At 45.7% G+C, this 21,865-nt stretch overlaps 2 protein-coding genes across 3 annotated transcripts in view; one reads left to right on the top strand and one right to left on the bottom strand.

The window, feature by feature from the left end:
* The window catches only part of Ndf (Nucleosome-destabilizing factor), a 69,688-nt gene that overhangs the window by 26,582 nt on the left and 21,241 nt on the right, over positions 1 to 21,865 (top strand). The window lies entirely within an intron of this gene.
* LOC145418107 (uncharacterized) overlaps positions 1 to 21,865 on the bottom strand; it is a 38,613-nt gene that overhangs the window by 4,180 nt on the left and 12,568 nt on the right. The window contains exons 1-4 of one of the 2 annotated variants that reach the window (XM_080286640.1): positions 3,557 to 3,627; positions 1,390 to 3,209; positions 905 to 1,037; positions 102 to 242 (exon numbers count right to left, since the gene is read on the bottom strand). In XM_080286640.1, coding sequence (XP_080142766.1) covers positions 102 to 242; positions 905 to 1,037; positions 1,390 to 3,194 — 2,079 coding nt within the window. In that variant the 5' untranslated portion in view covers positions 3,195 to 3,209; positions 3,557 to 3,627. Of the gene's footprint in view, positions 1 to 101; positions 243 to 904; positions 1,038 to 1,389; positions 3,210 to 3,556; positions 3,628 to 21,865 lie in introns of those variants that run through there. The other variant, XM_080286639.1, reaches the window with a different exon arrangement.

Here is a 21,865-nt window from a genome sequence, read left to right as displayed (position 1 = left end):
TGATGGTGATGATCAGGAGGAGGAGAAGAAGAGGAAGAGGAGGTCCAGGTTGATGATGTGCAGAGTGGTGGTGGTTATGATGATGATGATGATGTGCATACCTGATCAACATACTGGTCCCTGATGGTAGTAAGACCCTGAGTGCTGTAGTCCCTTAGGTCCCTCAAGTTCTTTCCCTGTGAACTGTAGCTCTCCCTGATGCGCTCCATCTGCTGGTAGCAACTCTCCTTGATGCTCACCACCTGAAGGAAAGAGCGAATTTGCTCATGTTAGTCAAAATTCAGTGTGTTTTATTTTATCAAACCTTCCTGCTTTGCTATCCATTTCTTTGACTCAGAATTATTGCATTAGTCTATTCTCTTATATAATAGACAGCCTCAAAAAGACCAGTTAGCCTTTTGCTGTCTGCTTCCTTTTATACCCATTTGTACTTAAGGTTATTTTAATTTTTTGCTATAGTTTAATGGATATCTGAACCCCCCAAACTGGGTTAAGTTATATTTTGTAACTACATTATAGTCCTTGTTGTTTAAGTGGTGGTTCCTGTATTAGTCATTCAGTGTTAATGTTGTTGGGGTGAAAATGTAGAGTTGTAATGCTTACAGAATGTTAGTGGGGTGAAGGAGAGCTGTGGTGCTTATAGGAGGTAGTGTGACCCTGAGGTGGAATAGTTTGTGATTGTTTGTATGGTGAAGATTTATGTAGTGTGACTGTGAGGTGAAGTTATTCGTGACAGAATTGGTGATGACTTATGACTTATGTGCACAATGTGTGATAATGTGACAGTGTGGTGAAGAATGATGATATGAGTAATGATATTGTGACAGTGAGTTGCAGTAGGCATGGCAATAGTATGGTGTGACTTGTGAGTTGCGGTGGGTATTGTAGTGATGGACTGACTTACCTGACTGTTATAGTTCTCCCTGAGTCTGTCAAGCTGCTGTGTCTTATATGCCTCAACACTCTCAAGTAATCTTCGTATCTGTCGTGCCTTGGGTGACAGCCTACCCTTACAACAGCAGCATTCACACCCAAGCCTGCAACACATAAACACACACAACTACTGTAGTGACATTCTGTTGTCAGGTTATATGCTGTAATATGTTGTTACATTACTTTATGCAGTATTTTAAGACCATTGACCATTCTGATATTTATAGGTCTTTTAATTTGATGTCACTGCTGTGCTGTTAAGTTTACATCATTTATTTATCATCATAATTGAGAGAGGGGAATGTTAACAGTATTTTAGGCCATTTCAACCAGATTTCAACATAAAGGATCAGTTCATCTGCTTCATCCTGCCATTTATGCAAAGCTTTGAATGACAGCTTGTATCTTATGCAAAGGAGAAGGAACCCAAGACTACTACTTGATTAATAACCATACCTGTCCATGAGGTAGTTGACCAGTTGCACCAACAGTGTGATGAAGAGGAAGAGAGCAGCACATGCGAAGCCAAAGAGAAGAGACTCCACGTACAGTGCCCTGAAGGGTGCGTCGCTTAGGGTGAGGAAGGCCATAACGGAGGTATTTCCGACACTGTTATAGGCAAAACACTTGTACCAGCCCACATTCTCTCGCAGCACATCTTGAATCAGAAGGTGGCCTGACTCGAGCACCTGGAACCTGGGGTCGTATGTGGCTGCGCCCTCTGCCTGTTGTATCTGGTGACTCAGCCACTCATCCTTGTCCCTGCCATCACTGTAGTTGTAACGGAAGACTTGGTGCTTGGCAGAGAACCAGAGGACCTTGTGGGGTGGATTAGCAGTCACATTACACTCCAGCGAAGCACCCTGGGCCTTTGTGGCCGTCACCCACCCGTCAAGAGGAGTGACCGGCTCTGGAGCTAAACAGCCCAGGGACTCAATATCGACAGCCAGGCGCCTCACACTTCGCCATTCCCCATCCCTGCACTTCACCGGGTCCACACCATTCCACAATGATATGTCACTTGTGATGAGCAAATCAGGAAGCCAAGAATGATAGCAGTCACAGCGTAGTGCTGTGCCTGCCAGAAAGACTGATGTATTATGCTTTACTAGCATGGTGAGGGAGCGAGGGAGCACTGAGAGACCAGAATCTCTTAAGTCGAGAGTACGGAGGTTTGGCAGGCCTGCGAATGCCACTTCTTCGATTTCCTTAAGACTTGGTGTATGGGTGAGACTGAGGTGTTTTAGATGGTGAAGCCCCGTGAATGTACCGTGCTCCACTCGCTGGAGGTGAGGGTTGTGGTCAAGCCGCAGCTCCTGCAGTCTTGGCACTCCCTGGAACACAAATTCATCCATGTTTACTAGTCGAGTGTGATGGAGATCCAAGTATAGCAGACTGGATCCCCCTGCCAAAACAGAGGGATCGACATGGAGTAGTGGGTTGTGATGTAATAATAGCTTCTCAAGGTTGCTTGCACTAGCCACTAAATGGTCAGGCAGCTGGGAGATGGCATTGTGAGAAGCATCAACAATTTTCAGATGCTCTCCTGCCAGTCGTGGCAGTTGATGCAGTGCTGTGCTGCAGACATTGAGGTAGCGCAGGTGAGGAGTGTCGGTCAACCAGCGATGGGGCAGCTGAGGCAGCTTTGACTGTGAGAGGTTTAAGCTGGTGAGATCGGCCAGACCCTGTAAGGAGCCTTCAGATACACTTAAAAGGGGGTTGTGGCTAAGGTCCAGTTCTTGTAGGTTGTCTAAGCCGGCCAGATCAGTGTCACTCAGTGTGGTCAGGTTGTTGTTGGCCAGCAAGAGGTGTGTGAGGCCAGGCCAGCTAGCTCTTATGTGACCTCCTGCCAGTGACTCGACGTGGTTTTGCTGTAGGTCCAGTATCTGCAGGTGCGGCAGAGGTGGTAAACTTGCCAGATCCTTCAGTTCACTCCTGGTGATCTTGAGGTATTGCAGGTTCTGTAGTCGGGCCAGCAGGTGAGCAGGAACCACTTGGTAATCCTCCAGCAGTAGGGTGGTGGTGTCAGCAGCAGGGTGTGGTGGGTACTCGTCCCTGGATTGGGCTTTACAGTATACCTGGCGGGGTAAGGAGCAGGAACACCCAGAGGGACACGCTGGACCACTTCTTACCCACCCACCCTCACGCTGCCCTCCTCCCACCCCACCCTCACCCTCAGGGACCACAGCCACCACCACCACACTCCACCACAGCCACAGCCACAGCCACCACAGCCACGGCCGCCGCCGCCACGCCGCCATCACCGCTCACTCCACCTGCAACAACACAATTCAGTACCGGCGCCACGCACACACACGCACACACACACACACACACACACACACACACACACACACACACACAGAGCCAACGTGATGTTGCAGTGCTTTATTACATTCGGCTTTCCACGGCAACAAACACCCTCCTCGGCTAGCTGTAATACTTCATCCTGAGCTCACCCGTGCCGAAGCAGACAGCTAAGGCTTAAGCAGATCTATTCCGTATTGGCTTACCAGTCCATGTATCCCCCTCGCTTTACCGGAAAGAACTGAGATAATATGACAAAGCCACTTGAATTGTGTATGAGGAAGGTTTGAGATGTATGGTTAAGTTGATTCCTGACCTGTGTTTGGACATAGCGGTGTGGTGCAGCACTGTGGTGAATGTGGTGAGGGAACGCGAGGTTACGAGACCACGGCTCTCAGCTGACTGAACCAGCAGAGAGCAGAGGAGGGTTGGTGGTGAGTTCTCCCTCCTTCCCTCCCTCTCTCCACTGGCTCTTCCATACCCTGCTCCCTCTTCCCTCCTCTCGGCCTCCTCCCTCTCTCCCTCCCTCTGCTGGCTCTTCCCTACCCTCTTCCTCCTCCCCCTAGTACCTTTCACCCCTTACCCATCTCCCTCCGCCCCCCAATCTTCCCTCCCCCTCCTCCTCCCCGCCTCTCCCTCCCTCCCATGCCCTCCTCCGGCTGTTCCCTCCCCGGTCCCCCTTTCCCGTTCTGCCACGCTATCGATCCACTGCCCGCTCTCTCTGTTCTCTCCCTCCCCTCTCTCACTTTCCCATTCCTCTTCCTCATCTCCCTCCCTCCTTCTCTCCTTCCTTACCTCTGCTCCCTCCCACCCTCCTCCATTACGTAAACTCACCGTACTCAAAAGTTCTCCCCCATAACCCCAAATTTCACTCATCATCCAGTCCACACACTCTTCACTTGGACTCAAATTGCCATCGCCCCCCTCGTAGTTACAGCAGGGTTTAACACTTGAATATGATGCTAGTCACGAAGAAGTGTTATAGAAAAAAGATGCGAAGGTGAAAGAACAAGCCATGTAACATTTTTCCTTAAACATTGGCGCAGGTATGGGACACCTTCACGTGGTGGCATCAATATGGTTCCATTGCTGGGTTATACAAACGTTCAACCCCCCACCCCTATCCCCCAGTAGGAGGATGGTGGCCTGCAAGGGATGGGAAACTGACCTGCAGTGCACTGGGTTCACATCAAACCACTCTTCACCCTAACCTGCTCACTTTAACCAACGCCATCTTGAAACCTATGCCAGCTTCCGGGGTGTTGTCATAAACGCTGTGTCACTTAACATGCGTGCAACGGAGGCTTTTATTTGTAAGTGGTGCGTGGTGCTTCTCATTTTTTCCTGCCGGTCTTAGCTGGGGGGTTGGTTGGGCGGGGGAGGTTGGGGCTGTTTGCTTTTATATCATTAACTTCAGCTGATAAAGAAAACCATAGTTATTATCTACAAATAAACAACCTGTAAAAGACTACACTGTTTTTCCTGAAATTGCCATCACAGTTTTGAATACTGAGTTGTAACATCAGATCAACACTAGGCTGCTAGGTCGAAGTGCTATGGAAAGGATGTAGAGCCATATTGTTCCCCTTATTCTGCCATTAAGCTTCGTGAAATAAGCTGCAAATGGACGTAAATCTGGGCCAAGTTAAGGTAAAAGCGCCATGCCAACTAATAACTCGCCCACTGCTTTCCTCCAGGCAGACAGACCTAACCCCATTATTTAAATCTGTGCTAATTTCAGGAGCATTATCTTAAGCACTTTGTCTCAACTTTTGTGCGGTAGTTTATATATCTGATTATTTATTTTTATTGCCTGGGTAATATTATATAACCCAGCATTACCATAACCAAACTCAACCCCAACCTGGTCCATTCAGAACCAACTCCATCTTTAAATGTAGGGCAGTGGACGGGGTATTGTTATAACACTTGTCACTGGATTTTGTTTTGCAGTGGAGGTTTTATCGTCAGGAAAATATTATTATTGCCCCATTTGTTGGATGGAATTGGGACGGAGTGTTATTCTTATATATGTTTCACTGTTTCACCGTCCAAGAGAGAGAGAGAGAGAGAGAGAATGTGCGTGTGTGTGTGTGTGTGTGTGTGTGTGTGTGTGTGTGTGTGTGCGGTCAGCAAAATGTTATTCGTACTCATATATTGGCTTGAATCGGGAGTGGGTGCTGTTCCTCCATACATTTCGCTGTTTAACCCTCGTACAATAGACGTTTTTATAATACGTAACGTCAGCGAAATACTTGGCCATGTGGAGAGGATGGAGAATGAAAGAAGATTGTATGTGAGCGAGGTGGAGGAGGGGCAGACCAAGGATGAGATGGAGGGATGGCGTGGATATATGAGGGAGGTGCTTGTGAGTTGGAGGTCTGGTAGATAGATAGATAGATATAAATGTTATTAACCATTAATTGGATGGAATCAGGACAGCGTGACATGTTTGCATATATCTTATGTGATAATTTTGATTGATTAAATATTGAGCTTACAAAATATTGGTGAAAATTTTCGAGGCAATCTTGTCTCGGCAACCCCTGATGAACTTTGGTATTAAGCGCCATTCATTATGATTAGATAGATCGATAGGCAGATAGATAGATAGATGTAGGAAAAGCTAGCCTGATAGACATGAAGATACAGAGATGGGTAGATTTATAGATAAAATAGATTGACGATGTAGTTTATGGTGGCAGCAGATAACCATATTGTAGATAGAATGGGAGATATGATACGGTAGGTAGGCTAAAAGATAGGTAGATGAGAGAGAGAGAGAGAGAGAGAGTGATTCCGGGTCGTAGCAAGAGCGAGCTAATCTTGATATTGATGTGTGTTAAGATGTTCGTAATGATCCTCAGTGATGATGGTGATGGTGGTGATGATATTGCTCTTAAAGAATATTGATGATGATTATGGTGATGATGATGATGACTGATTTTGACAGAGATGACGATTTTGATGGTGATAATGGTGACAGCGATGATGATGATGATGATGATGATGATGATGATGACAGGCCATGTATACATTTAGTGATCGTGATGATGCATATTATTCAAGGGGATAATATTGATCACGTTGGCATGATGTGGAGGTATGAGGGTAGTGGAGGGGAGGGAGGCTGGGGAGAGGTAATGTTAGGGGAGGGGGAGTGAGACGAGAGGGGAGGATGGGTTTAAGAGAGAGGGGAGAGGGTGTATGGGAGGCGATGGGGTGGGTTAGGAGAGGTTGGGAGGGGAGGAGAATGAGAAGTAGGGGCGTGATTGGAGGGGATGGGGAGGGGAGAGAGGGGGGTCAGGGGAGGGAAGGGGAGGAATGGTTTTGACATAGGAGGGTGCGTCGAGGGAAGGGGGGAGGTGAAGGGGAGAGGGGTAGATGACAGCACGGGAACTCGTAACCCAGGTGGCTTGGCAAGGGACCATATGTTCATCATCATCATCAACAACACATCGTCACTGAAGTTTTTATTTCTTCCATTTCAGTTTTCACACCACCTCCATTACCACCATCATCACTACCACCACCACCATCGCAAACATAATTTTAAAGACCAGTTTCTGTGTTCTTACGTTCATCGTACGTATCCTTAATCACCACCACCACCATCATCATCATCATCATCATTATTTTTCAGATCAGCCTCTCATATTTCCATCTTCTTCTCATCACCACCACCACCACAGTGTCTCTTCACCTCATATACTGCCACCACTTGTTAAATCACCCTATTACTCCGGTTTTCACTCTTTTGTTTATATTTGTTTCTACAGCCAGACACTTTAATCGTGACTGGGGTGGCCACAAACTATTAGTATTGCGTCTGTTATTTCCTGACACTATCACTCCCGTCGTCTGTAAAGTTTCCTTATCTTCTTTATCATACTGTACTGCTTTCACTACCTTTATCTCGTACACGACCATTACTCCCTTATCGTCGTTATCGTTTTACCACATCATTATCACATCCCCAGCTGCCCTAGATTTTCCTTTCACTGACCACCATCACCACCACCACCACAGTGTAACCTCAGCTCTTTCATCACCACTGGCTATTACTATAACACGTTTCTTCTCATCTGACAAAGATCTGTAATCTAACTTACGACCAGGTGTAGTCAGATTTGGAGTGTAAAGTTGACTAGTAACCAAGGAGACTCATTCTCATCAGTTTCCACCGTTGCATCTGCCGTTACCACAACACTGCCATTACAAACACAGCAAGTTTCCTCTACTGACCCAGTACGCGGAGTTAAAGCTGATAGGGAAGGCAGAAGCAAGTCAGGAAGAGGAGGAGGAGGAGGAAGAGAAAAGAGAAGAGGAGAAGGAGGAGAAGGAGGAGGAGGAAGAAGAAGAGAAGAGGAGGGAATTTTGTAGTGTAGGCAAAACGCTGAGTGACCTTCAGTGTTTTTGTGACTTGCAAGGAGGTGGAGTGGTTACGCTTTGTGGATTTGGAAAACAATGCCTTATTTTATGGCTAAGGGATTTATTTTAAATTCAAGAATAGGTGTGTGTGTGTGTGTGTGTGTGTGTGTGTGTGTGTGTGTGTGTGTGTGTGTGTGAGTGAGAGAGAGAGAGAGAGATTCTGGAGTGTTTTTACGATGCCTTATGTATGCCTTGAGTTGTATAATATTATGTTTCGCAGCGTTGTGTGATATATATGGTGTGCAGTGGTCAGTATGTTATAGCTAGTGTGTGTGTGTGTGTGTGTGTGTGTGTGTGTGGCAGTAAGGCAGGTGGTACTATCCTTTTATTGAGACGCAACAGGTCCCCCCTCCCCCCTTGTCTGTCCCAGCTCACGGCTCGCCTCTCAAAAATGCAAGGACTCCCTGTGTAAGTGTCTGCCTTACCCGACCCGGCCGCATATCTTAATATTGAAGCGATTTTCGTATTTTATCATCAGTTTATATCTGTCTAGCTATCTATTTATATCTTTAATGTCTATCGTTGTTTGTGTACAGTATATCTATCTCTGTATCTACTTGTCAGTCTGTCTGTCTGTTTTATTTTGATTCGTCTGCCAACTCGGTGGATGGCTTGAAAGTTACCATAACCTGGCTCTTTTGGGCAAATTTGTATGAGTCTCGACCATTAATTTTAAATCACAAATTCTGATCCTATCGTGAACGTCTGAGAAAGGAAATTTACCTAGACAGACAAAACCAGCACGTGTCCTTTACATAATAATGGAAAGTATTGTTTGAGAAGTTGCGAGAAAATGAACGTTAAAGAATAGAATTTTCGCTAGACAGGCAAACACGACGTATTTATGTATTTGATCATAATACATGAAGGTGAGGGACGCTACATGGAAGGAAAATGAATGTGGACAGTCTTTGGCCAGAGAGGGAGAATCAATACGTATCGTTTTTATATACCTAGAAATGAGAGGTGAATGAACGTTAGAGAATAGATCCTTTCACTTAATAGAACGAACGTGAATCTTTTTTATATATTCAAAAAATTAATGATTGAGAAGTTGTCAGTGTACTTTTAAAGGAAATTAACGCTAGAGACTGGAAATTTCTCTCGGCAGACGAAATTGGTGCATTGGCTTGCTTGAAGTCGCTCATTTTCCCTCCTATTGTTTGGAGAGTTATGTATCTGAGTCACGTGTGTGTGTGTGTGTGTGTGTGTGTGTGTGTGTGTGTGTGTGTGGAATGCAGGGGCCTTCACGGTTCTGGAAGTCCATGGGAAGCCATTTTGTGTTTATTTTAATCAGTTGAACAAGAGGATGTTAGTCTGTTCGTGCTGTCTTTATACAGTTTCATTCATCTTAGGGAGATATTTCTGGTGAAAAGGTTAGTGGGTATATTTCAAGCCCCGGTATTTCGTAGTTCATTCTTTCTACTACTACTACTTCTGCTTGTTCTCTACTACTACTATTGCTACTGTCATAGAAATAAAAGTTTATGCATCAAACTCACGTCACACAAAATCCTTTCCCTGGCTAGGTTAGAGCAGCTCATCCTCCCTCCCTTATTTTTAGCGTTACGTAGCTTAGTTGCGCCCATTATTTATTTGTTATTTATTCGTTTAGTTATTTTTGAAGACTTATTCTGCGGTAATCAAGCCAGCACGAAAGGAGAATGAACGTCTGTGAGGTAAACCTTGGCCAGACAGACAGACAATCGGCTTCTTGACTAGGTTGACGGCGTTCATTGTCCCTGCTGTTGTTGGCAGTGGTAGATATCTGAGTCACTTGTGTGTGTGTGTGTGTGTGTGTGTGTCGGTGGAGGGAGCGGTATTCTCACAGCTTCGCTATCGACCTTACCTAGACTACCTGACCCCCAGCACACACACACACACACACACACACACACACACACACACACACACACACACACACACACACACACACACACACACACAGTCACTTCCTCCTCATCTCTACTTTCTTCTCTCTCTCTCTCTCACACACACACACACACACACACACACACACACACACAGTCACTTCCTCCTCGTCTCTACTCTCTCTCTTTTTCTCTCTCTCTCACACACACACACACACACACACACACACACACACGCACACGCGCGCGCCGCCACGTCCTCCTCGTCCCTACTCTCTTCTCTCTTTCCCTCCCTCCTCTCGTCTCTCTTTCCCTCCCTCTACCCCAATACTGCTCTCTCTCTCTCTCTCTCTCTCTCTCTCTCTCTCATATTACCTTCAGACCTCTCTTGATTTTGCGTTGTCTTAATTTTTCTCCGTCATATTCTCTCCTCAGTTCCTCCCTAGTCGCCTTGTTCTTTCTCATGTTTTATTGCTTTTCACCACGTCTTCATTCTTTTCCTCTATTTCTTTTATGCCTTGGTCTCCTCCTTCCCCTCTGTTGTCTCCCCCAGCGTCACTCCCTCTTCTTTCCGCTTATAATTCTCCCCAGTTTCTTTCCTTCTTGTCTCCCTCGCCTCACCTCTATATTTTATTCCATTCTCCCCTCTTGCTTTCCCTTACGTCTTTCCCCATTTCCCCCTTTAATTTCGCCACAAATACGTTTTGTTTTTCGTATTTTGGTACATGAATATACAGTGATTTTATTGTTGTGTTCAGTAGCTTCATGAGGACGAATGTACTTGTATAAAAAAGCAGTGTTAAACGAAATCCAGCTTGGGAGAGTCTTTAGATACAACTCCTGTTCCTTCCAACCCCCACACGATATCCAGCCTCATTCCCTTTCCCTTTCTTCTAATCTCCTTGCCCTTTTGCTCCCCCCACCTCCCTCCTCCTCCCTCACCTTTCCTGCCTGGTTTTTTCCCTCCCTTCCTCTCTCCGTTCCTCCCTCCCCTGCTGTTTGTCCTTCACCTCCCCAGCGTTGTTTCCTTTCCTCCATGTTTCGCTTTTCTTTGTGTTATTCGCTTCCATCTTCCTTTCTTTCCAGTTCCCCTCCTTTTCCCTTCCGCAAGTATGTTTCTTTTCATTCTTCCTACTTCTCTCTAATACCATCTTGTTCTCCCCTCATCTTCACATTTTCACAGCTCTTATCTCATTTCCTCTCATTTCCTCTGCCGTACTCATTCCCTCTTTATTACCGCTCGTGGAAGGAGTATTAAGCCCGACTTGGATCCACGTTACATTTGGACTCACCTCTTTCCTTCACCTCCAGCATTCATTTAAGTCTTGTCCTGTTTTCCTACACACACACACACACACACACACACACACACACACACACACACACACACACCTCCGTCCACTTGTCCTGGTAGTCCACCCGTGTCGTGATGGAGAGTGTGTGGGAAGATTTCTCTCTCTCTCTCTCTCTCTCTCTCTCTCTCCCCCCCCTCTCTCTCTCTCTCTCTCTCTCTCCCCCTCTCTCTCTCTCTCTCTCTCTCTCTCAGTTCCTTCCTGTTTCTTATCTTATCGTCCTTCCCACATCTCTGTCTCATCCTTCCCCAACTTTCATTCCATTTCCCCTCCCTCCTATCTTCTCTTCCTTCATTTCCTCCTCCCTTCATTTCCTGTTTCCCCTTATCTCCCTCCCTCTCCATTTCCCCCTCACTAGTATCTCCCCCTTCTCTCTTTCTCTTTCCCCTTTCCTCCTATCACTCCTCCTCCCTTTTTTCTCCTTTCCCTCCTTTCCTTCTCTTTTTCCTCTTCCATACATTTCACTCTCATTTTCCCCCATTCCCTCCTGTCCCCCATCCTCTTCTCTCCCTCCTTCCCTTCACACACACACACACACACACACACACACACACACACACACACACACACACACATTGAACTCGTAAATACTTAAGGATGTGGGGAAGATCAGGTATCCCCATATGGAGAAATTATACGAAGAGAAGAAGATGGAAGCGAGTGTGGTGTGTGCCTGGGTGGGAGATTTAAAGAGAGGATGTGATTAGGTGTGTGTGTGTGTGTGTGTGTGTGTGTGTGTGTGTGTGTGTGTGTGTGTGTGAGAGAGAGAGAGAGAGAGAGAGAGAGAGAGACGGGGGGGGGGATGCAGGTAGGTGACCTCTGTTGGTGTGAGGTCAAGCGGTGTGCAAGGTTAAAGCGGCGGCTGGGTTGGGTCGGTAGGTAGGAATGTTATAGTAGGTAGGTAGGTAAGTAGGCCAGGTAGGTGTAGCAGAAACGTTAATAGGCAGGCAGTAGGTAGGTTGTAGGTCAGTGGGTTGGCCTGGTAGGTATTCCAGGGATGTAGCAATAGAGGTAGGTAAGTTGTTAATATGTAGTTAACAGGGAAGAAGTAGGTAAGTAGGTAGATAGTTCTGGGAGGTAGGTGAGGGTGGGAGGTAGGTGGATACGAGAGGTGGGTGGGTAGGTAGGTAAGTAGAGATGGTTGATAGTCATAGGGAAAAAGGGAGGGCGAAATGTATAAGGCAGGGAGTGAGATGAATGTTATTCGGGGACAAAACTTTTGACAGGTACTTAATTGTCGGAGAGGTTGGTTAGTAGGTAGGTAGGTTGGTAGTTTGGTAGGTAGGTAGATACGCAGGTAGGTACATTTCCCAGAGAGGCAAGTTGGTGGATGGGTAAGCTATGGTGGGATGCATTTAGGGAAGGATAAGTAATGAGGGATGTTTGATTGATAAATACATTGTCGAGGGAGGGAGGGTGAGGGAGGGTTAGGAGGTAAGGTAGGGAGGGAGGCGAGGTGTAGTGGAGGTGGCTGATCAATATCTGGCTCCGGCTTACCTCTGCACGCCACCCACTGCCCACTTCATTCATCCTCACGCACTCACACCACGCTCTCTCCACGCCGCACCACACTCATTCCACGCCCACACGACACTTCCGCACGCCACTCACTCACTAGCCACTTCATTCATCCTCACGTACTCACACCACGCTCGCTCTTTTGCACGCCACACCACAATAATTCAACGCCCCACTCACGCCTACACCACGCACATTCCACAGCCATTGACCCCCACCCTAACCACTTCATTCGTCTTCACATACCAACAACACATACTCATTCCACGCTCCTCACACCTACACGCTCTGCCACACCTACACGCTCTGCCACACCATCATCACTCCACAACATTGTAATCCCCTCCTCTCGTCTCTTACTCTCTCACCTTAAATGCATCTACAACTTAGCAGATCCACGCACTTACCTGCCACTCCACGCAATCCACCTATCGCCTCTGACTCACACAAGGCGGATTCCATATCACGACGCAATTATGCTTTTACCACTGAACGCTGCCTCTCAACTACCACTCCACGCAGCCCACATAAGGCACTCTGTTGACCCTTACTAGCCCGCACCTCCACGACGCACCACGCTGATTCCACACCTCTCTTACCTCACGCATTCCATGCACCTGTAGTTCATTCACTTTAAGTTGGCTGAGATTTCCGTCCTTTTACAGCCTATTCTTCTCAGCTCAGTTTCAGAATAAGACAATACAGCGGCCTGGCATCTTTTCTGCAAAACGACACTTCTTCCTGACTAGCATCATATTTTAGTGTCATGTCTTATAGCTTAGAGGTCAGTATGGCGAGATGGCAATTTTACGCCAAGCTAAAGTGAACAGAGTATAGCATCTCAACCAGCCCGCCATCCCGTGCACCCCACTCACCACCCCACCCAGTCCTTCCTCCACGCACCTCTCACCTTTAATTCTCGGTTTCACGCAGCTCTGTCCTCTGCCTGAGCTCCTCGTGCTTCACCCACACACGCAGTTCACGCACAACGGTACACGCGCCTCACAGGACCGCGTTATGGGTGATACAGGACTCTTTGTAACACCTCGTCCTTAGCGATTTATTATTTGTAATACCCTTCATCACTTACACCCTTCTGACTCTTTCCACCTCGCTCAAAAGTGTCAGTGATTCTTTTATTCATCCGGGATGCAGATCGATTTGAGGTCAAGGCCGAAGTTAGGCCACCAAGGTCAAAATTAGGGCACCATGGTCAGAGTTAGGTCACCAAGGTCAAAATTAGGGCACCAAGGTCAAAGTTAGGGCACCAAGGCCAAACATACGGCACCAAGGTCAAAGTTAGGGGAACCAGGGTCAAAATTATGGCACCAGGGTCAAAGTTAGGGGCACCAAGGTCAGTTAAGGCTCCAAGGTCGAAGTTCAAGTCACCAAAGACAAGTTATGGTACGAGTCGCTGCCGCCTTAAAACACCCTCTTTAGGCAGTTTTTGATGCACGTTCGAGTGTTTGAAAGGGTCATCAGCTCCGATATTATGGCTCCCGCGCACCTCACATCAACCAACGACACCCACCATTCCCACTCACTCCAGTCTAACCTACCCCAGTGCATCCCGCTGACCAACCCCACCTACCCCCAGTCACTCCAGTCTAACCTAGTCCCGCTCACTCCAGTTTAATCTAACCCCACTCACTCCAGTCTAACCAAGCCCCACTCACTCCAGTCTAACCTACCCCATCCTATCCCTCTAACCAACCCCAGCTATCCCCATTCACTTCACCTTCACCTACTCTACCCAAAGCTACTCCACCCACCTTACTCACTCATTTTATCTACTCACACCCACCGACTCGTCTATCAGCCCACACACACTTATACCATCCCCACTCACTCACTCACTCACACTTCTTGATCGTCACTCACACGCACTTTCACACGCCTCACCGCCATGATAAACATTTACTTACAAATCTCACTCATTTTCAGTCGTACAGTTGATTTCGTCACTTCTGTTTCCTTTTATCTGTGTGTGTGTGTGTGTGTGTGTGTGTGTGCGTGTGTGTGTGTGTGTGTGTTTCCTTGGCCTGATTACACACACACACACACGTCACTCCCACACACACAAACTCTCATCACTCCCAGGTCTTTCTATAACTCTTTTGTTTCTCGTATCTGCCTACGTCACAGCGACCCAAATCCTCACACATTCCACACACACCATGCATTCATTCATTCATTCATTAACTCACTCACGGATACATTTAGTCACACATTCATGTACTGATTCACACATTCTCGTGGTCACTTTTCCCCTCATTCATTCATTCATTCATTCATTAACTCAATAACTCAATAACGTATGCATTTAGTTACACTCATTTACCCATTCACACATTCACGTGGCCAATCTTCCCCGTATTCATTTTCACGCCGTTAATATTCAGTCATATACATTTATTCATTCATTCAGTCTCTTTCATGCATTTATTCACTTAGTCAAGGCCACGCACCTTTCATCACTGTTTTTGTTGAATACGTCATCCTCACCCACGCTGCCTAAAACGTCTCTTTCACTCCTTTATATTCTTTTGCTCCCTTCTTAATAATTTTCCCCCTTTACCTGTACTTACCCACGCTGCCTAAAGTTTCTCCTTACCTTTTCTTTTTTCCTGTACCTTTATTGTATTTTATTTGCCTCATTTTATTCTTTTTTACTTCTATTGTATTCCATTAATACTTTCAACTATAGAGTGTTTTGTGTATATTCTTGCTATCTCCAGACGATTTTATTTGGCTTGGGGGGGAGAGAGACACGCACGCACGCACGCACGTACGCGCGCGCACACACACACACACACACACACACACACACACACACACACACACACACACACACACACACACACACACACACACACACACACACACACACACACACACTGCACCACGTTCCTGTATTTGAGCCCAGCCAGAATATCCCTCGCATTCTTTCCGCTAGCCCAGTGTATTGACGTCAGAGCTGTGTGTGTGTGTGTGTGTGTGTGTGTGTGCCCTGTATTTGGCATTTTTCTCAGCCAGTCCTGCGGCGTTGAATCAGGCAGTTCGATAGAGACTGTGCCAACGCTGATAATATAAGCACCGACCCAAATTGATTGCACTGACACCTTGTTAGATTTTTGTAAGTGTAACGTGATTAACTTTTTGCAGCTTTTGAGTGACGCTGTTATTATTATTATTATTATTATTACTATTATTATTATTGTTATTGTTATTATTATTGTTATTATTATTATTATGTCAACTGGATGTAATGTACTATATGGATGAGAGAGAGAGAGAGAGAGAGAGAGAGAGAGAGAGAGAGCAATAGGTAATAGTACTATTCCAGTGACTCAGATGGAACATGCTTTATCGTCCTATTTCCAAAGCTTATTCCCTGATTTCTGTCTTCTTATCAGGTGAGATTAATGTTAGTCTCTGATGCCGGCTGACTATATTGTCCTGACCTGGCTGATGCAGTGGAGGGGGAGTTTTATTTCATGTGTATGAGAATATGTTTGCAATTTGCTTTATTTTTATCATAACAAGCCGCGGGAACGTTACTGCTATCATCAAATCATCACCACCACCACCACCACCACCACCACCACCTGCAGCAACAACAACAACGCTTTACCTCGCACCATTACGAAATATTTCAGAAACAGGAAAACATGAGGTAGTAGTATCGGTGACATGTGAAAGTGTTGAACGCCATCTGTTGCGAGCAGAAGGGCTATAGGCTTTTGAGTGTACGTCTAGAGTAAGGTAGGAAAAAAAAAAAGAAAAAAGCTCAGAACAGTGAAATGCGGCCTACATCAATTTACAGGTCATTCACGCCTGTGGCACACTTGAGGGGTTGTGATGTGGCCTGTGAATGGATGTGTGGGGCAGGTTTGCTGGCTGCTGTCCTATGATGCTTCACCTACCGGATTTTTTTTTTTTTTTTAATACATACATTACATACATTCATGGAAAAATAGATAGATAGATAGATAGGAAATGGAAGTAGGGGGACGGTTCTATTTTTTTAAAACGTACATACATACATGGGAAAGTAAATAGGTACATAGATAGGGAATGGAAGTGTGGGAGTTTGGCTGCATACTCTCCAATGACGTTTGTCCTGGTTTAGTTATACGTACATACATTACATACATACACAATACATGCATTACATACATATATACTTACAGACATAGAAAGAGATAGATAGAGAATTGTGTTTGCTGGGCGTCCCTTAAGTTTGTAGGGGTTTAATGGTATGGTAATGTAATTAGTTGGTGGTGGTGCGGGAAGGGACGGGAAAGGAGGAACAAATAGGTAGATAGATATAGAAAACTAGATAGATAGAATGGTACATTGGTGGATAGATGGCCGTCGATAGATATATGGATTGAGACATGCTTGGATAGATGAATGGATAAATAGATGGTTGGGTTCGTGTTTGGATGGATGGATGTGTTTTTTTGAATGACCTCGTAATGGTCACTTGAATTTTGTATAGAGATTGTGTGTGTGTGTGTGTGTGTGTGTGTGTGTGTGTGTGTGTGTGTGTGTGTGTGTGTGTGTATGTGTGAAGATTTTATGGTGTTCTGGGATAAACGGTGTGGTTGGTGGTGCGCTTGTGTGGTGCAGGGAGGGACACTAAAGGCGGAAGTCACGAAAAAATGTATTTGGTTCAGATCTTTGTTTGTCCATGTATTTCGTAATGTTTTTTTCTCAGCATATACTTTAACTCAAGCTGTGTTCCTCAGTTTGAATTTCTCTCCGGTCTTTTAAACGCGTTGTGTCCAGGTATCTCGAAATTAACGTCTCTCTCTCTCTCTCTCTCTCTCTCTCTCTCTCTCTCTCTCTCTCTCTCTCTCTCACACACACACACACACACACACACACACACACACACACACACACACACACACACACACACACAGAGAGGAGGGAACAACTTTGCGGGTTTGAAGCCTTTGTTTCCTTTTCTTCTGCATTAAACAGGTGAAAAAGTCTGCAATAAATGTCATGGAGGTGAGGTGGGTAAATTAAATCACATGATGGTTGGACAGTCAAAAAAAATGTGCAAGACGGCGTGGTAGTGAAAGGCTTGGCAATATTTGGAAGCGTGGGCGTAGTTATGAGGTGAGAATTGGTGGTGTTGCCAGATTAAACGCAGGCACGTGGTTGGCGTGTGTGGTTTGGACATGAACTGACGATATAGTTGTGTTTGCTGCATAGGCTAGTTACACGAAGGAAAGAAAAGACGCAAAAGTATAATGTCCCTACTTAATTCGGCTAAGATGGGGTTAGGATGATGATAATGGTAATAACATAATAGTCATGATTATTGTTGATCATATTACTGTTTTCCCTCAGTAAAAGACTAAGGCAGTATACATAGAAAAATATAATTCAGTCGTATACAATGAACGATATAAATATTGTATATGACTGACGCGTATTGGATGTGTGTTATTTTCCCATGCCAGTATTTATCAGTGCTACAATTGGGCGTGTTTTGTTTTCCATACACGAGTGTTTGTAGCGATTTGTAAGAATTACGTATTTTCAAAGCATCCTGTGGTTATGAGACGGAAGGTAGGTGGTGTAGGGAGGGGATAAACAGTGCGTGCGTGCCGAGACCCCCCCCGCTCCCAACACGCAGGAGGCGCGAGAGGGGGGAGATTAGCTGGGAGGGATAGAGGAGAGAGTATGGAGGGGTGGAGGCATTGTACAGGAAGGACACTGCGGGGGAAATACCCGCAGCTACTAACACCATCCACCTCCACTGCACCTGTCTTTGAGCTTCATTGAACCATTAACTTTCACCTTCCATAACATCTCAGCAGTAGTGTTAAAACGAGCAAATTGATGATGATAGTGGGGATGCTGACCATGTTTGAGTGTTATCTATTTCAGCCGCCGTATTAAAGAGTATGCAGCTTGACGGCCAGTATTATTGGTATTAGCATTTGGTGTTACGAGGCGGGTGACTGGGATGAGTTTATGGTGTTGACACTGCCGACGCATCAAGGAATTATATAACGAGCTTAAAATGATGTGAGATCCACGTAAGATGTGGTGAGTTTCCGCCTGGGCCTCGTACCCTTACGTAACTCGGGAGGGTCCGGCTCGGGTCATAGGGAATGCCAAATGCCAGGCAATTTGATAGCAGGCCAGTATTTAGGTAGCCTCATACCATCTCCAGTGACATGACATGCTTTATATTGTATAATTGGTATGTATATACATGATTTTATTTAGCTTCGGGAATACTTCACAATCTGGAGGATTTAGTTATAGCCTTCATCGGGGAAGTGAGGGAAACCGATAGATTGAGATGGTTTGGTCGTCTTGGGAGGAGGGAGGAGGACTGGCTAAGGAGGGTGTCAGTAGTGGGCGTGGAGGGAAGTATGTCCAGAGGCAGATCGAGAAGACCTCCAGTGGGATAAGTTTCTCCCAGAGGTAAACAGAATTGTGTGAATGTTGCAAATGTGAAATATGAAGGACGTCCTGGGAGTGAAAGGCACGAAACATTGTAATCTATAAGCCCCAGTGTGATGACGAGCAAATATTTCCTGTTGGCGTTTCGTGTTACTCTAAATCCGGCACCAAAAGTCCTGTGGCGTGTTGTTCTCTTCTCCCCCACGGACTTTGAAAATCTGTGTGGTGGACCTGCAGCAGACGGCGCTTATGACTGCGCTGAGGCCTGATGAATTCACCAGTGTCGGTTGCTAAGGATTCACCACATTGATCTTCAGAGTGCATGGAGGGAAGAGCAGGGGAACCGACAGGACTTAGTGAATTCTATACAGCGATTTATCCTTTCCGTTTATCTTACTGTCTCGAAGCTGTTTATTTTATTTAGTACGGTAACTTATCAGTTTTAATCGTGCTGTGTCTAGATTATTTCATTTTCGGATGGAAGGGGTTAGATATAGCGTTCAGTTAAACAGGCGTAATTTTGTCCCCGATTGTACGTGTTAGTAGCCTCGTACCTCCACAGGCCAAAGTCTAGTGAGGTACAAGCTCTAGTGCCACAGCCTACGTAGGGTTCCTCCCGTACCAGTCGTTTTTGTCTCCGTACCGGCTTTCCTTGCGAGCCTACGTGCCGCCGACGCCCTGTGATTCAGCGGAGAGAGAGAGAGAGAGAGAGAGAGAGAGAGAGAGAGAGAGAGAGAGAACAGAGAGAGAGAGGGGGGGGGGGTAAACTGTTTTAGACTGGCTATTGCTGGCATCCCCTGCGTCACTCAACAAGGCTTCATGACCTACTGCGTCGACTTTTATGAACGTGTTATTGCTTTACTCCTTTTGCTGTAAATTGACCTAAAATGACCCTCTGTCCGTCTTGATTGCTAGTTGTAACAAGAGATTAGCACTAGAATATGGTGCTAATCACGAAGTGCTGTCGAAAGGATATTGAGCCGTACTATAGTCTTCTGGCATTGAACTTCGTGAAATTAGTTGCAGAAGAAGGAAAAGTTGGTCCAAGTACAAGTGAAAGGAGTATAGCACTTTAGTCTGGCTTCATGACCTACTCTGTCACCTTTTGCGCCGCACTTTATGTGTCGTGGGAGACTTCTAAGCAACTATTTTTACCGATTTAATTTGTCTATTACACCTGAACATTCGGTGTGATACTATTTCAATCGTTTTATATCCACATACTTTACATCAGTAACACAGAAGGATATCCACGTACAACGTGCCGAATAAGTGACAGAGGAAGGGTGTTACGAAATAGTCACTTAGCGTACCAGTTTACTTCTAGCACACAATAGTCCATTTTGTCGCGCTTCATGACATACTTTCATATATATATATATACACACATATATATACACCCCCACACACACCCCCACACACACACACCCACACCCACACACACACCCACACCCACACACACACACACACACACTGTTGATTTGTTTTTGTGTGATGTACCAGGGCCTTTCCTACGAGGTGGATACTGAGCCGTGATTGCATGATCCCTAGATGAGCTTTGGTTTTGATGTAGGAGTGAGTCCTTGGTTGTTAGTCAGATTTTTCCTCCAGTTATACATCTGTGGCCATAGGACTGAGTCTCCATGGTTACTATTGAAATTTATCCACCAATTATACGGCACCTAGGGCCTGAAGTCGGATTGAAAGGGGTTCTGGACCTTTGTCATATGGAAAAAAAATCAAGGCTTTCCTCTTGATGTCCGTTCACAAGTTCACTACAAGTAGGACATTTCCGCTTTATTCTTACTGCACCCTGACCATTGGACCCAGCTTAACCTCTTCTGCTCAAGGACTTTATAAAAATATCGAGTCCGTTTCTGTGTAAGCCATCTAAGTTGAAAGATCATTTCACTTATCTGATCCGGTTTGGTTCACATCTGGGATATACATTGTTTGTAGAGGGGAAAAAGTTATTTGATGTTAGTGGGGGGAAAAAAATTGTGGGACGAGGACAGTCTCAGGGGTCTTTATGGGGAGGCTGCCAGAGATCAAGCAGTTAGGTGACCAAGGCCGACGTATCCAAGCATGTTGGAGCCTTATAAACGATCGAAGGTCAAGGTTATAGTTTAGGATGGGGTCGCTGTGCTGTCTGAACGCCCTTTGTGGTTAGATGTGGACTGGCGTTAGTGTGTCAGCGTCCACCCCACAAACTCAGTGCTGGTCAGGGGATTCGAACTCATGACAGCTTTCCTTCGAACGTGAGGCCAGTACTAAACCGACCGAGCCACCGAGTCGCCCCTAAAATCCTATCCGTCTGTTTTTCCCTGAGGGTGTTTAGACTTCCCCCCCTTCCCCCTCCCCGTCCTCCCGGGTTAGCAGCTCCCCCTCCTCCTCGCGAACACTGCCTAGTCATTGTCATTCCTTTCTCAGCACCGTCTCTGAGTTGTCTAAAACTGCCTCCGCTTTTACAACATTATGATAGTGGGAGTGACAGTTGTTGTTGGGAGACGGTGTTGTAGAAGATTGAGAGACAGATGTTGGTGATTAATTAGCACTGATGAACTACACCCTTGTGACTAATTAATGAAGTTGAGAGAGAGAGAGAGAGAGAGATTAAAGCAAGAACAGAGAATTAAAGTGTGTCACCAAGGCCCAGAGAATAGATGTACAGTCATTCTAAGTACCCCTTGTTTGAGTTTATCCATGCTTAAAGTGATGATGATGATGATGACAGAACCCATGATTATAAACTATCTTACAGGTTTGCTTGATGCTGTGAGACCTTTTCTTTCTTTTTTACACCTTTCCTTTTTTTAACAGTTCCAGGTTTTTCTTTCCATGCTTTCGTCTTTCTTTTCTATATTTTCGTGCATTTATTTCATCATCTTCAATCGTGCGTTTCTTTCTTGTCTTTTTCCTTACTTCCACTCTCCTTTTTTCCATGTTCCAAGGCGGTATTTCCTCTGGTTGGCTTCAAGGGACAAGGAGGTTTGGCGGTCGTTTCCTGTCAGTTCCCTC

Source organism: Coenobita brevimanus, chromosome 112, assembly GCF_032717465.1.
Source record: "Coenobita brevimanus isolate Jiangsu-jjx chromosome 112, ASM3271746v2, whole genome shotgun sequence".
NCBI lineage: Eukaryota > Metazoa > Arthropoda > Malacostraca > Decapoda > Coenobitidae > Coenobita > Coenobita brevimanus.
This window is presented reverse-complemented; position numbering and strand designations above follow the sequence as displayed.